General features: G+C 36.1%; 2 protein-coding genes across 3 annotated transcripts; one reads left to right on the forward strand and one right to left on the reverse strand.

Moving 5' to 3' along the window:
- Nucleotides 1–1,141: 1,141 nt before the first annotated feature.
- On the reverse strand, nucleotides 1,142–9,714 carry LOC103491523 (outer envelope protein 80, chloroplastic). 2 transcript variants are annotated; one of them, XM_008451506.3, is made up of 16 exons: nucleotides 8,776–9,713; nucleotides 8,149–8,242; nucleotides 7,962–8,044; nucleotides 7,703–7,800; nucleotides 7,475–7,544; nucleotides 6,973–7,066; nucleotides 5,977–6,058; nucleotides 5,818–5,859; nucleotides 5,504–5,657; nucleotides 5,293–5,421; nucleotides 4,411–4,481; nucleotides 4,238–4,316; nucleotides 4,053–4,168; nucleotides 3,403–3,550; nucleotides 2,428–2,497; nucleotides 1,142–1,730 (listed from the first exon to the last, which is right to left on the reverse strand). In XM_008451506.3, exons 1-16 carry the CDS (start codon nucleotides 9,562–9,564, stop codon nucleotides 1,576–1,578), a joined length of 2,274 nt encoding a protein of 757 aa, XP_008449728.1. In that variant the 5' UTR covers nucleotides 9,565–9,713; the 3' UTR covers nucleotides 1,142–1,575. The 2 variants fall into 2 exon arrangements, with proteins under 2 accessions (XP_008449728.1, XP_050941017.1); XM_051085060.1 differs by lacking the exon at nucleotides 3,403–3,550 and having other exon boundaries at nucleotides 1,651–1,730; nucleotides 8,776–9,714.
- A 2,120-nt stretch (nucleotides 9,715–11,834) lies between these two features.
- LOC103491522 (uncharacterized) lies at nucleotides 11,835–15,580 on the forward strand. Its single transcript, XM_008451505.3, has 2 exons — nucleotides 11,835–14,235; nucleotides 15,324–15,580. Exon 1 carries the CDS (start codon nucleotides 12,513–12,515, stop codon nucleotides 13,851–13,853), a length of 1,341 nt encoding a protein of 446 aa, XP_008449727.1. The 5' UTR covers nucleotides 11,835–12,512; the 3' UTR covers nucleotides 13,854–14,235; nucleotides 15,324–15,580.
- Nucleotides 15,581–16,400: the final 820 nt, after the last annotated feature.

Consider the following 16,400-nt stretch of genomic DNA (forward strand, 5'->3'; position numbering starts at 1 on the left):
ATGGGGTTGGCTGACTCATATTTTTCCTAAAATAATTAGCAAAGTTAAAAAGCCAAAAAATAAGAAAAAGTGCTTTTCTTCTTTCAAGATGCTCCATTATTTTATTTGGGGCCTAGATAATCATAACAATGAGATAAGATCCTTTTTCCAACATTACAACCTCAATTCTTTTTCTCCATAGCAATATATTGTATATTCACTTTGTCCAACTTCATATCAAACAACAAAATAACTCAAACTCCCTACTTTTCTTATTCATACTTTCCACCATGGCCAAAAATCTAACCCAACCCCACTACTATAAAAGGCAAGAGAGAGAGAGAGGATAAGAATAAGGTTTATGTAAAAGAAACCATAGAAATATTTTTTTTAAAGAAAAAAAGAGCTTAGCTTAGGACTTTGATAAATTTAATAATTTAATTAATATGTAAATTTTAGAACAAGGGTATTTACCTGAGACAACAAACTGCAAGCATAGGAAGGATTGTACCTTAAAATGATGACATCCTCAGCTTTCATTCAATGAAAATGTACCCTTATTTCGAAGCTGCAGTCGGCAGCTTTTGCACACTGAATTGTAGAGTGTCACCTGTGAAATACGCTATTTTTCTTCCTCCTACAATGCCACTAAGATTCAAATGCATTTTATAATTTCAACTTATTTAAAACAACCAAGTTTTAATACCATTCTTTATTCCTGCTCTTGTCCTGTCCTACTCCCCATTTAAAGAGTCAAGCTAGTGGCCATGAATATAAATGTCCTACTACAGACAGAAACAAATTCCTCAAAAGGATTGCTCCCTATTTGATCTTGTATGTACATATAAAATAATCAACTGTTAGAAAATTTGAAACATATATATAGGTTTTAAACAAAAATATTGATAAAGAATTGTCCTACTGTTGTATCAGTAATCATATATACTGTTTAATTAAATATATTGAAATAAGAAAGAAAAAGAGAGTAATAGTATATGATACAAAAGAAAAAAGCCAAAAGGACGGAGACAAGATCTAAAAGAGAAACATTCCTAATCTACCTAGATCAATGAAATCGAGAAAAGTTATTGCCTTCTCTCAAAGAAAATTTATTGTTCCAAATAGAATCAAACATATCACTGGCACTGAATATGGTTTCGGGTTGAATCTACTTAACAGTCCAAATACCTTTAACTCCATCTTAAAGTATATTAAAGAAGAAAATAAATAAAGCAATTTTGTTGATAATCAAGACCCCCTACGGATCATGCACTGGATCCATCGGGACCGGAATCCAATGAACACCAATGGTTAACCCTCTTTTTTTAGTGATTGCCATACAGAGACAAGTTCGCTCTTTTTCCATAGAAGGAAGGTCCTCAAAGCCGGAAAAAAGGGGCTTCAACTAGACTAATCAAAGTTCGAGGTAATAAAAACAGGACAATGGAAAAAAAAATTTACTTCCCAGAAACATACGTTAAAAAATTAATCGATTTTAAGTTGCCAACAACAAGATCCATGTACACCCCCCCCCCCCCCAAAGAAAAAAGATCACTACAGAAACGATCCAATGTCGAGTCGTAGGAAAAGAGGGAATTAATTCCGGTGGCCAACGCCGAAGTGAAACCTTTTTGCACTTTTGTCGTTGAATGCATATTCAAGACGAAGAGGACCCAAAGGGGATTCCAGACGGATGCCAAACCCATACCCATATCCACTTCCGGTTTTCATCCTAGCCCCCGCAGGATCACCTGATCAAGGAAACACAAACTTTCATTCAAGCTACTGCATAGACATTCCACTCCATCAAGAGAATAGGCTGTTGACAGCACCAAAGCATCAAAACTACATACATTTCTCCATCAATAACAGTTTTACTAATAAGCCAGCGCATCAAGAACATCAAGTCTGGACTGCTAAATATTTAATTCAAGGTAATTTTTCCTAGGAAGACAACATGAACACACCACATGCATATTTGCTGTTGTGCCTGGGCACGAATCTCTAGTTCCTCAAGGCAATCAATTCCAGTATTATGGTAAATCTCGATTTATTTATGACCGATTATGGCAACAGTCAAGTGATATTCGAGAGAGCTCCTCTGTCTCCCAAAGCACTGAAAATACGAGTTTACAATGGATACCCAAAAACATACCCCCCTCCCCATCCTAAACACTCTTAAGAACCTCCCAAGCAGTGGTTAAGCACAAAAAAACTTTTAACACGATTGTAACTGAGTCCACAAATCACAGCAATGCATGCCCAAAATATTACGGCAATTACATGCTCACTGCTTATGTAAAACATCCCCCAACTCCCCACTCATTTCTTACATGTATCTTTCCTACACGTAAAAAATTTGGTGACTTGGAGCCTATAATGTTACCAAAGAAAATCAATAAAACATAGAACAAGTCCAACATTACTTAAAAAGTGTAGCAGACCAACCTAAAACAGATGCGCCCGATCCAAGATCAGTTCCATAGTCAGCAAAAAAGACTCCTTCCACAGGGCCAAACTGCAAATGAGGAAAAGAAAACGAGGGTAAATAAAAGGAATAAAATAATTACCCATGCCCACCGACTACCACAAGTATGCTCAAGACATAAATCCATAATCATAATTCAGGAGCTGAGATTAGCAAGAAAATTTTAGGTATTTGATCAGCAAGAATACCAAGAAGCTGACTAACTCTTCAAGCCATCTTTCACAAATTTCTTACTACAAAAGAAATTTCATTTCATTAACTTTACTCTTTCAACCAATCTCAAATCTCACATCAAAGGCTTTATACCTCTTCAATCCAGCGTTCCTTGATTCTATGAGGATCGAAAGATTCGATATTAGACCCATGAACTAAAGCCTAAAGAATACTTAACTACTGAAACCAAACTACAAGGGTTAATTATAGAATGGTGTGGTTTCACTTTCTGCCCAATCAGGTACATTTCTTTTATACCATGGATCTCCATTGCTCGACTATCTTACAAAGCAGGAGGATTTTGCAGACAACTAAATGCATAACTTTGATCTTAAGGTAAACTTCAAAATTGGAATTAGTATTTATCATCAACCCCAACTTGGATTGTTCAAATCAATCATCCACTTTGAATCTCTCCCCTCAAATACTAATCTTCATATAAATTCCTAATTCAAAATCCACCCAAATTTTCTCCTTTGAAAGAGCATGAATGCGAGATGGATTAAAGCTTCTATGATTTGTAGCCACCATTCAGTTTTGATATTATCTAATTTAAATAGCTCTACTGGCCCCATAACACATACCGTGATCCTTCACAAAGTAACCCAGCTGTCATGTATCAGACAGCATCAAACGAGTCATTTAAAATGAACTAAATGGAAAGACCATAACAAATATGAAGCAAAAAGCACAGTGCAACCAAGTGCAATTTCCCTGCATACCAAGGGGAAAGAGATCTCTCCACATCCAACAGCATAAGATCGACCAGAGCCTACAGCACCTTCTTCATATCCTCTAACGCTGTTTGTTCCCCCAATGGCAAATGCTTCGTGGGGGCAGAAGTTCCCAACTACGTGACCTCCAGACAAACTAGAAACAAGGACCAAAAATCATCAGCCAAGTAAAATCAATCCGATGATTTCCCCTTTTTTCTCTTTTATTTCTTTATTTATAAAGAAACTAGAATTTCAGTGATAAATGAAATAACCAGACCACTAAATGATGGATGACAAAGAAAAGATTTTTCCAATTATAAATTGAATAAAAGAATATAATCGTTAAAAAGGTATGAGCATTTACACCAAGACAGCATTAAAAATAACCTTATACCTAAAATCATCAAATATTAAGTGTCTATCATGAAAAGATTCATCCATTCCTTTCACACCAAACTGATCAAAAGGAGCGGTAAAAGGCAAGTCATAGCATTTTACTATCGCCTTAATGCCCAATAAAAGTCGAAAAAGGCAAATCCAATATATTTCCATGATCGATCATATCCCATGATTCATTTCAAACCGAAAAGAAGAAAGGAATTAAGGGCAGCATTCAAAGCAATCTTGCCAGTATCTTTCATAACTACGCACCATACCTCAAAAGGAGCTGAGCGAACCCAACTTCCATGCTGGTTCTGGCACGAGCATTCACTCTATTAAAACATAGCCATTCAGGCAAAAAGGGAAGCCCTTGTTCCATGCTAAGAACAAACTGCACAGAGAAAAGTTATGAGGGATAATCACAGCTGGATAATAAGTTGAGATGGAGAAAGTAACTAACCATGGAAGATCCATGGTCCCCAGAACCAGTGTAGACACCCTCAAGTTTAGCCAGTAACATATTGTCGACAGCATTGCCACTAACATCAATAAGAGACGATGTTTAACACAATTAACTTGCACCGGGCATCAAATTCCTTAAAAATAATGCATAATTGAAAATTGCAAACAGACCTTGCAGTGAGAGGACATTTGATGTTATCCTTTAAGATAGGTTCTCCTTTTTCATTTTGAGCACCAGCACGCTGTATTCATATGAATTGACAAAAATATATGAAATCTTCCTAAAATATTTAAATAGAGGAAAAGAATGGCGGAAACCACAAATATCTAGGCTAATTTTGCAAAGTTAAACAATTCTTTTGATATGCCTGTAAAAAGCACAATAGTCTTGTGAAGTTTAGGCGCAAGGTGGAAATAAACATGGACGAAACTAGTACTTTAGTAGAACTGTATCATGGATCATGCTTTTGCTACAGTTTTTATGCAAGAGATGGTTATTAAAGTCTTAGATAATCTTTGCCCCAAATGGCCCCCAAGTCTTTCTTATCTTGTCTCTCATTGGCATTATTTTCTGTAATCACCTTTGGGTGTTTTGGGCCCCAACCTTTATTTCATTCCATCAATGAAATGTTTCTATTCAAATAAATAAAAAAAAAAAAAAAAAAAAAAACATAGTCTCAATAAATGACTAAGAGGTCAAAAGTTCAATCTATGGTGGCCACCTACCTAGGAGATAATTTCCTACGAGTTTCCTAGACACCTAAATATTGTAGTGTCAGATGGGTGGTCCGAGATTAGTTGAGATGCTCGTAAGCTGACCCGAATACTCATGGATTAAAAAGAAAAAGAAAAAAGTTATTATGGGTATATTAGTAATTAGCTCGGGAGTTTGCTATTTTTGTTGGTTATAAATAGAGGGTAGAGTAATGAAAAACATAGGCAATATTTCGAATAGCATTGAGAGCTGAAGTTAGTTATGCAGAGAAAACGTTAAGGAAAGAGGGCAGGGGAATCACTTTTCTCCAAAAGCACAATACAGTTCTACTAAAGTACCTGGAAATAAAGTCCTGCTGTACCACTCCACGTTGGCCTGATAGGGCGGTTGAATTCCAAACCAGCCGTAACCCGAACAATAGTCAGGTTGCTACCGCCATGGACAAGTGTACCTGGAGTCCTTGAGTTCTGAAGAAAAAAAATCAAAGAATCTTGATCAGGTTCTCACTGGAAAAAATCATAAATAGACCTACACCAAATCAAAGATTACCTGAACCATTATTGTTCGTGATGTCCTCTTATCATCTCCTTCAATCCATGGGTCTGTGTAATTTATGCGAAAAGTGGAATCAACTTGTCCCTTCTCCAAGGAGACATGGAGCTTCTGGTTCCTCCCAAAAAGATTTCTGTGGGAATATGCCAAACTGCAACAAGATATAATATTGTTACTAAGCTAAAATGCTAAGCCTAGAAAACTAAGTGGTTGTGACCTATGATAGAGAGATAAAACAGTGGTACATGAAGAAAAGAGAAACATGTCGATTATATGTCTCTCCAAAACAGGATATTTAGCTTTGAACTTACCTTCCAATAAGGGTAGAAAGAAGGCCAGCACCACCAGTACTCCTGTATTTTGAAAACGTAACAAAAGTCAACATTAAATAAAGATAATGGAAAACACCGAATACAGCTAACTGTAAGGAACTGTCAGCAAAGATGAAAAATTGTTCATTTGATTCTTACCCACATGATAGACCACCACCAGCAGAGAAACCTCCACCTGGACGCTCAACCACGTTCATCAGTATGTCAACCTTTCCAGCATCTAGACAATTCCAAATAAAAAAAGAATTAAGAGAATGTTGTGAAACTATGTATAAGTCCACACCGCATAATAGATCATAAAGACACAACTTTGAATCTGACAACTGACATACACGACCTTAGATTCTCCCTCCCTCCCTCTTACTCTTGTGCTAATGTCAAGCATCCTCTCCTACAGTTTTGAAAGAGTTTGGTTCTTCCATTTCTCCAATATCCTCAACAGCCTTTTGTCAACTTTATCCAAAATGCAACCCTAATAAGATTTTTTTTTTTTTTTTTTTAAAACAACAAAAGTACAAGACCCTAAACTCAAATCAGATTGCCTCCAACAGTATGCCCAACAAATACATAATGGTTGGTTAAACCACTTGAGGAACAACCCAAGTAGTAACCAGGATGACCACTTTGTCTCTCTTTATTTTGATATTAATTCCACAAGTAAACATTTTCTCCATAATCAACTTCAAACCCGATGCCACCTAAAACAACCTAACCACAACAAATAATCAAAGTCCAATAAAAATGAAATTCACACATGAATCAGTGATTGTCAACTTCAATTGCATTCTTATTTCCGGTAAAAGAATTCCACTTTCATTGAAAAGAAAATTAAAAAATACATGGATGTACAAAAAAAGATAAAAGCCCACAAAATGCAGAAAGATACTGCAATCAAGATAAATAAGATGCAAATAGCTACAATATAAAAGAGTTTTCCCATGAAAGTTTAAGTTTATTTTATGAACTGGACCCTATGCATAAATACTTCCATGAAATTACAACTTTAAGTTGGGCCAATCTAATCCAAAACCAAGAAAAAGTTAGCAATCAGCCAGGAACTCTGAGGGCTAAGTTATGAAATAAAGAAACAATACATATCAATTGTTCATGTAAAAATGAAAAAGATTTTGTCACCAGCTGCAGGTTGGGGAATAATGCTGACATCTTCCATTATCCCCATGGTTAAGACAGTCTCTGCATCTCTTTTTCCTTGAAGCATACTGTAGACCTGCAGTGAATAACTCCAAGTGTGAACTTTGAATCCATATTAAATATCTTCAAACTGACGACTACATATGATTGAGAAACCAGTGCATTTGAGCTTGGAGATCGCAAAATGAATAATCCATTAATGTGTCATTATGATAGTATAAAAAATAAACATATGTGCCACAATTTCTCTCTCTCTTTTGTGTGTGTGTGTGGGTGTGGTGGGGGGTGGGGGGGAAGACTAAAGACAAACCAGGCAGACACACCAAGCTAACCAAAATGCTGAACTAAGAGAAAATTTAATTTTTGCCCACAAAAACTTGACTATTTTCCAACACCTACCCCATCATGATGTGGCTTTCACCAAATTAAAAGGTGAAGAAATCGATCAATAAAAGTTAAGACACGTTAAGCATGCACCAAATACCTGTCCTTTCTTGGTAGTAAGCTGCCGGAGTATTGTCTCAGGTCTGGTGTTTCCTGGAATTGGCTCGCCACTGAATATAACCACCAGTCAGAAATCTATGATATCCAAACTTTCAAAAAATATAAAGCCCATGCCACATTGGCATATATGTGGTTCTGCTTCCGTATGCATTAGCGCATCATGGCTGTTAGCATGCAAATTTAAATCATACAAAAGACATATTCTTACGTCTTTTTGTCAAGAAATCGGATGGAAATGTTATTTACTTCGGCTTCAGAAACTTGTAAACTAAGAATGCCCCCCGATAGAATATCTACAGCTGACACCTGTGTTATATAGTCGAAGGATCAATATATGAGAATAGTAGTGATTACAGAACAAGCACACCTAAAGTCTGCAGTGTGTTAATACCTACAAGGCAACAACCATTTAACTTTCAACTTAACTAACAGATGGAATTGTAAAAGAATAAAGATAAACAACTAACCCTGCCAAAAAGGCCACGTTCCCCATACCAGCTATTGATGGATGATATCACTTCATCTAAATGCCTGAGATTGACAACTTTTCCTGCACAGCTTGACACCAAAGAAACCAAAACAATGGTCGTCTGTGAGCATATTTTATATTGGTTCATGGATTGGGATAATCTACAATTATGTAGGAAATCCAACCATAGCCATCACGAAAAGCTTCCTCCAGAAACTTTGCTGGAAGGACATTAGCGCCTTCACAGACCAATCCCTGAAACTCTTGATTTGGTTCTACCTTGTGCCATAAGAAAAAAAAAAAGAAAGAAAGAAAAAACATTGATAAATATTCTTTTAAAATGTAAAAAGGAACTTGCTCATAATTATGATTTTCCCCTTGAAAAGTACACTAATCACTTAGGCCCATTTGGTAACCATTTGGTAACCATTTGGTTTTTGAAAATAAAGTAACTAGTTTTAGAATTTGACAAATAATTCAAGTGTTTCTTCAATAAATTTGAGAACCAAAGTGTGAGAAAACAAAGATAAATTTTAAAACCAGAAAAATGCAAAAGAAAAATCTTACCAAACGGGACTTAAATTCTTTCTCTCCGTAGCTTCAAAAGAACGTTCTCAAGAGATTATTTATTTTTCAATCTCACATGTACATAATTTGTCATCGCAACTTGCATTACAACTTATAAGTTGTTTGAAATTTCAAGCAAGCTCCCCTTTCACTTAACACAAACCATTCCAAACGTAAAACCTTTCCTTCCTAATGGGGGAAAATTATATATATAGAGAGAGAGAAAACTGATTCAACAATTATACCTGAAATATTAATCTTATTCCATCTCTGGTATCAACTGCAACGGGTATGCACGAGTAGAAATATCCACTATTGATGATCCTGTGCACATCTTCTTGAACCTCGCGTACAGTAAGCGCAGAGTTAGGTCGACTCGCCTTCAAGGCGGTGAAAACCTCCAGCTCGAGGTCCTTCCTCTCTAGCTCCTCACCGTCCTTATTTCTGACGAGAACCTCACTGATTAGAACCCTCTCCTCATCCACCCGAGCAGCTGAATACCCCTTTTGAGGCAATTCCTTATTCTCCGAACCACCGGACTGACTCGACTCGTCAGAACGCGCCAAAGCCAATGAAGCTGAACAAAGAAGAGATGATTTTCCAACCAACCCCGTACTCTTGTCCTCCATCCCCCGTCGCCTTCCTGAATCCTCAGACTCAGACTTACTCGACATGTCTGATTGAATTAGCGACATTGACGCCAAACAAATTAGAGGAGATTTCTCAACAAAAACTGACCCCCAATTCCAGCTCGCTCGTCGACTGCTCGAATTCTCTCGCTGAGTTACCTTCTTTGAAGAACAAAAGGGGAGAGTTGGTGGCCACAACTGGGGAAAACTGTGGTTGAAATGACTCGATTTCGACCCTCTCTTTACCGAATCAATGAACTGGGATATTGAATTACAGGATTGATCGAACTGTGAAGCCAAATTTCTGAAGCAAAATCTGAAACTAGAATGCGAGGTAGAGGGAGGGAAATGTGGAATTCTAAGCGTAGAACGGGAAGTAAAAACAATGTCATCGTTGGGTGGCATGTTGGTGGACGAAGAACGAGGAATAAGGTCTGAATTTCGCACAATGGAAGCTCCTTGTGTCAAATCGAAGTGAATTTATTGGAATTGAATAGGGTTTTGGAGGAAGAGGGAGACAACAGCATAAACCCTGAAAAGAACACCCGCCAATGTGGGATTAAAAAAAGAAGAATTAAGGAAAGGAAAATTGGGACAATAACACCATTTTCTGGAAATCCCACTAATACCCCTGACAAATCGAAATGACAAGAGTACCCTAAACTCTCCGTCTTGGTTGGTTCCTTTTGTTAATTTTGATGCTCCACAATGTAATTAGCTGAAAGTATAAACCCTAACCCTAGTAGAAGGGACAGATAAGAGAGAACCACAAAATTACTTGGATATATAATAGCATCTAGAGTCACCTTCTAGTTGACCAACAGTATACAAAAGGTCTCGTGGTGAAGAGATCGTGTGTATTCCCATAAGTAAATCCCCGAGCTACTTAGAATAACAAAATAGAATCTTGGGTTGAACAACCAAACTAATAACCTGGGGAAGACTTAAAAGTAGCATTATGGATACGTTTATTAAGCTTGCACCAAATATGAAAAATAGCAGTACACAAAGCAAATTTTTAGATTGTATCCATGCCTTAATTGATTACATGTGTTAAAGTGATAAATTCAATTGAGCTTTATTTCGCAATTTGAAATTTTACGAGGGTACCTTTCCTATAGAAGCATATCTCCAAATAGGCTTAGTAAAAGGATACTCATACAATAAATGATATATAGACTCAAATCCACATTTACAAAATACGATTATGGTATCTTGTGTATGTGTTCTTTTACAAACAATAAACCAAGAAAAAAAATGAATGTATCATAATATATTAACTTCAAACCAAATGAGATTAGTCCAAGACACCACACGATAAGATTTAGGAACTACCGAGAGCAAGGGATCAAAAACACACAAAAAAAAATGACAAGGAAGCTAGGTTACATTGTCAAATATAACAACGATGAAAGATCAACTAGTTCTTTAGAATTAGAAGGAGGAGAGTCACAAGCTCATCAAAGTGCACAAAATGAACTATTTGACTTCACAACTGTTACAATGTTTAGAATAATGGACGATATGGGACTCTCTCTAGCTAAAGGTCAAACCAAATGAAGAATGATCTCCTCAATAGAAAATCGAATAACGAGGCTCAAACTATCCCTACTACAAATGATAGACATGGCACCAAAACAAAAACTTAGATGTGTTAACCGCCTAGATACTTCGACTTAGTAAAACTATACATCCCCACCTATGCTACCTAAAAGACCCTTAGAGCTAAATAAATAAGCTACAATAGCTTCATGGCCTCATCCAACTTCCTTTTCCAAAAATAGGATCAAAGTAAAGAATCAACTTCCAGCATACAAAACAAAACATACCAACCCTAATAAACTTGAAAGCTTTATAGAATATAACAAATAAGTTATAACCGATCAACATAAGACAAAGTCCTATAGAACTGACTCTTCACACGGGTAATGACTCCTTCCACTAAGGTAAACAATCATTATTAGCCAAAAAGCCAAACATCGATCACTTAAACCTTCCTCAAAACATTATTTACAAAAAGCCAAAAAAGTCATGATCTTTAGAACTAAAGATGGCTAAATCATCAACAAACACAAAGGTAAGTGAGCCTAATATGACCATAAGGATAATGAAATTGAAAATAAGTAGGCGAAGAATTCAACAAAGAAGGCAACATTTCTATTACAATTATGAAAAAATACAGTGAGAGAATCCTCTTATTAAAAGATTGTATTTCCATGAAAATGCTCTTCAAGAGTCTCGGATACATGTATTAACATAGCTTACAAATTTACAAAGAGTGACAATAGCAAGAAAGGACCCTCAAATTAAACACCAATGAACATATAGTCATACACCTTCCAAATATCCACCTTTAGCATAAAGCAACCTTAATCTAACCTAAGTGTGGAGTAGTTGTTCAAACAATTCAGTTGGAAAAGTCAACGAGATTATCATTCTCGAAGATAAAATATTAATTTATATCTTCATCACTTTGAAACTATAGTCGTGGCATAAAAAAATGTTAATATTTTATATTTCTTACTTGTTTATTATTGTGTAAATATTAGGGTGAGAGAATCGAACTAAAAAGTGTGGTTAAATCTCTGTAGAAAGGACCATTGGCCTCCAACCTTAGACTTGTTACTTTGTGATTCGCACTTTTTGCGCCTAACATCCTCAATTACTCATAATTGTAACAATCACTAACTCAACATTTTTCCTAAAGGCTAAATCTGCAAATATGATGAAGAAAAAGGAAGGGAGAAAAAAAAAAAAAAGAATTACTTCATCGCATACGCCGACCCCTTCCACTAGTTAGTCAATTGGTCTTCTGTGTACCTCGCTCAAGAACAAAAGTGGGAATTTTTTCCTGTACCGAGGTAGGTCATGGAGGAGCTAATTTTCGTCTGCATAGGTTTTCTTTCTTGAATTTTTTGTTCATTAGGTTGGTCCAAGTTGCAAATATGATTTATTCCAGCGATTTTTAATGGTCAACTTAGTTAAAAGGATATTTTTTCCTATATTCGACGCAAAGGCTGTGTAGTTTTTGTTTTTTTTTTTTTTTTTTTTTTGTTTTTCTATTTGGTTCCGGTCAGTTAAATCAGCATTTCGGAGATTTTGATGATGCACTTGCACTTTATGTGTGGAATAAGAAAGTGAAGTACAATGATGGAAAATGGAAATTGGGTTTTCGTTTAAACTGGTTCAATGGTGGTTGCTGATGCCAAATCTGTAGCATTACTATTTAGCACGATTTGATCAAGCTTGGTGAAGCAGAGTTCTTATTCATTCTCATGAGTCCGAGTTGAATCTCGGTTTTCTTTTAGGTGCTACAGCAAACTTGAGGGTTTCTAGGGTTTAGAGGCACGAAAATGGATAGTTCAGGTTTGGGAGGTGGATTTCTGTCAGGAAATGGGGGGTTATTAGATTTAGAGTCTCCTATACGACGACCTCAAAAAACCCAATTGGTTAATCCCTCATTGACACAACGCCATCAGTTGAACATGATGAGTAATTTTGAAGGTGATCACCAGTCCATTGGGATTTTGGACTCGAAAAGCTTGGGACAGAAGGATTTATTGATGGCGTTTAATAGAGGGAAAGCTATTGCCTCTGCTTGCATTACAAACAACTACACGAGTGAAGAAGATGAGCCAAGTTATACCGAGGATGGTGAGTGCTCTGAGTTTTTAAAGGGCAAAAAGGGCTCTCCATGGCAAAGAATGAAGTGGACAGATGAGATTGTGAGGCTTCTCATAGCAGTGGTTGCTTGTGTAGGTGACGATGGCGAGGCTGGAATGGGATCGAAGAGAAAATCTGGGATTTTGCATAAGAAGGGAAAATGGAGAACAGTGTCAAAGATTATGCAAAGTAAGGGGTGTCATGTTTCTCCACAGCAGTGTGAGGACAAGTTTAATGACTTAAACAAAAGATACAAGAGATTAAACGATATCCTTGGGAAGGGAACCAGTTGTAGGGTTGTGGAGAACCCTGCACTCATGGACTCAATGCCTCACCTCTCAAGTAAAGCCAAGGATGATGTAAGAAAAATATTGAGCTCAAAACACTTGTTTTATAAGGAAATGTGTGCTTACCATAATGGACAAACAATTCCTGGTTGCCAAGATGTTGATTTCCAAGGTAAAATTTTGCCTGCTGCAAATTTCTCCAAAGGAAATAATGAATCAGAAGAAGCTGAGGATAGTGATAGTGATAGTGACAGTGGTGAATCAGATAATGAAGATGATCACTCTCCTGCGGAAAATAGATTATGGTCGTCTGAATCTCGTGGCAGGGATAAAGTGAGTGCAGATGATGGTCCTCTTTGGTCAAATTCTGTTGGAAAAAATGAATTTGAAGGTCAAATTGATGTCTTTCTTTCAGATCCAACAAAGTCCCAATGGGAGCGCAAAGTGTGGATTAAAAAACAGATGCTACAACTTCAGGAGCAATGTAACAGCTTCCAGGCTCAATCTGTTGAACTTGAGAAACAACGTTTCAAATGGTTAAGATATTGCAGTAAGAAAAATAGGGATTTGGAAAGAGCGAGGCTTGAAAATGAGAGGATGAAACTAGATAATGAGCAGAGAGTACTGCAACTGAAGCGGAAGGAAATGGAACTAGAATCGAAAAGGTCTGATTCAGCCGTTGGCCCAATCCTTGCCTTCGATAGAATTCAAGGGAGAGAGCAACTTGATTTGGGTATGCATTGAAAGCAGACGAAGAACTGAGAAAACCATCTATATTTCAGAGCTGTTGGTTTGCATGAGATTTTGTCTATCATTGTGGAACGAATCCTTTAAGCCAAATGCTTGTTATCATGCTAACCTTGTAAGCATGTGTATACTTCTATTTCACTTTAGGCTGACCCTTCTTGTTGGCCCTTGGAACTTTCTGCTGTAAAGCTCAATGATTAATGTTTAAGTGGCTTGGTTTTCATTTTCTACAAAATTTCTTCTTTCATTTTTCAAGGATATAAATTTGTGTGACTATATGGATTTATGTTAACATGCGAGTCTGGTGAACTGCTTGTTCTGAGAATAACGTCAAATCTCTTGCTCCCTTCATGGACATCCGAGATTCTCAGTTTCGGAGGTAATCAATGATAAATGTTGGTTCAAATGTGTTGTTTTCTTGACATTCTGCACTTTGGCTCTCCACGTTTTTGCTTTTGATTTGAGAATGTGAACATTTCTCGTATCTCTATCTTGATCATCCCATATAATCCATGACAAATAAAATGTTTGAAGAGGATCAAATCCCTGCTTTCCTGTGCGTGCTGCAGAACTGCATTAATTCAATTTCTCAAGGTTTAGACATTAATTAAATCCCCAACTGATAATTGTATTCGTGAAAGAGGATACGAGTGCTGCTTGCATCTGATTTTCTTCATTATTGTTTTCATCTCTTGTTGGTCGGGCACATCTTTGTCATCATCTTTAGACTTTCATCACCTCTAATGGTACTTGTATTTCCCATGTTTCTCTTTTTGGTGGAGTATGCTTGGAATTGCTTAGAACTAGAAGTATGGTTTCTACTCTGTTCCTCCTTTTCATTGCCAAAGTCACTCTCATGAATATGCAGCCACCTACTTTTTAGTAATTGAATGTCCAACTCCATGTGTAACTTCCCCATAATTTTGACGTCTTGTATTCGATGCAAATATTCACCAAATATTTCTTGACTAATTTGTTTGATTTCTTATTGACTTGATAATAGTTTGCCACATTTACATTATCATGTTGTATGGGATGACCACAATTTAGAACTGATCCATTTTTTGGTCCCAACTGACTGAGTTTGGGTTTGATTAAGACTTATAAAATTGAGCACGAGAACCCCAAATGAAAAGAAATGGAACAACGAAAATTGTAGCTGTCAATCTTATTACATTCCAGGTTACTCATATTTGGAAATTTGATAATAATTTAAATTAACTTATGCTCTACGGGTAGGGTGTAGTGTAGAAGATTTGCTAAAGATGCATTATAGAAACATTTACTATATACTGTAGAGAATTGGGTAGGCTATAATGGCTTAACATGGTGTTTGCTGTTGTAACTTTTGCAGACAGATAAGAAGAGTGGAGAATATGATTCGTAGTTTCTTTCCTTGCACGCCATGTTTTCAAGTTCTATGCTCTCTTACTCATGTTTTCTTACTTTTGGCCATTTTGTGGACAGATCACAGACCTTATTAAAGCTATCAACAAGAGAAGACTCCCTTTGAAAAGTGCTTGGACGACAAAATCATGGCCATGGATAAACTCTCCACTCTTCTTTCACTGGTACCGGTTTTGCTGAGAAAAATATCTACTTCTGCCGTAGTACCTACCCTCTCCTTCATTATTTGATACATCATTAAGTGTATTTTATGGACCCATACAATTCTTAAAATATTATCTCTGTGATAAATAATGAATGGAGGTAGTATTTTCATACTATGCAATGTTAGAAATTTTTCCTGTCTTTCTCGGATGCTCATCTGCTATGCTATCAGAATAAAGCTCTCAAATTATGAGCTTTTAAGTGTTATTATTAACTTTTGACCTGAATTTCCCAATATATGCCATTCTGATAAACATACTGATGAGCTGAATTTTGGTTTCTTTCTTCAATTTTTGAAGTGAATTATGATTTATAAGGGACCCATTTTTATTTATTTGCTGATTTTTAATATTTTGTATGAAAGATGCAAACTTTAATGCACTGCTGAAAAAATCCAAGCCATGTCAGTCCCCATTCCACACTCCCACACCCACTTTCTTTTCAGATTTAAGAGTGGTTTTGGTAGCTAAAACAAACAAACACCTTGAGAGACTTGTTTGCCTTTTTCTCCCCAAAAATGATTTTATTTATTTTACAGATTTTGCATATACAAAAAAAAAAAAAAACTTATTTATTCTTCTTATTTATTTTTTAGTTCAACAAGTAAAAAATATAAAAGATTTTTATTTAAATTATAAATTTGGTCTGAAGAAATTTAAGATTTAGTAAATTTAGTAAATTTAGTCATGTGAGGTTTTAAAATTTAGAACATCTTTTTTAGAATTGCATATATTGCGGATACTAAATTGTAATTATAAACTATAAACGACTAACCTCTAACTTTTTTATTTCAAAAACTAAATTGTAATTTAATCAACAAATTTTGACAGCTATTTTTGAGGTCTTTATCTATAATTTTCTTTTCATCAATCAATTATTCTCAAAATCCTTTAAGTGAAAGTAACAAAAGTAGGTTTAGTTCAACAATAATTA

Source organism: Cucumis melo, chromosome 5 (assembly GCF_025177605.1).
Source record: "Cucumis melo cultivar AY chromosome 5, USDA_Cmelo_AY_1.0, whole genome shotgun sequence".
In the NCBI taxonomy this organism is placed as follows: Eukaryota; Viridiplantae; Streptophyta; class Magnoliopsida; order Cucurbitales; family Cucurbitaceae; genus Cucumis; species Cucumis melo.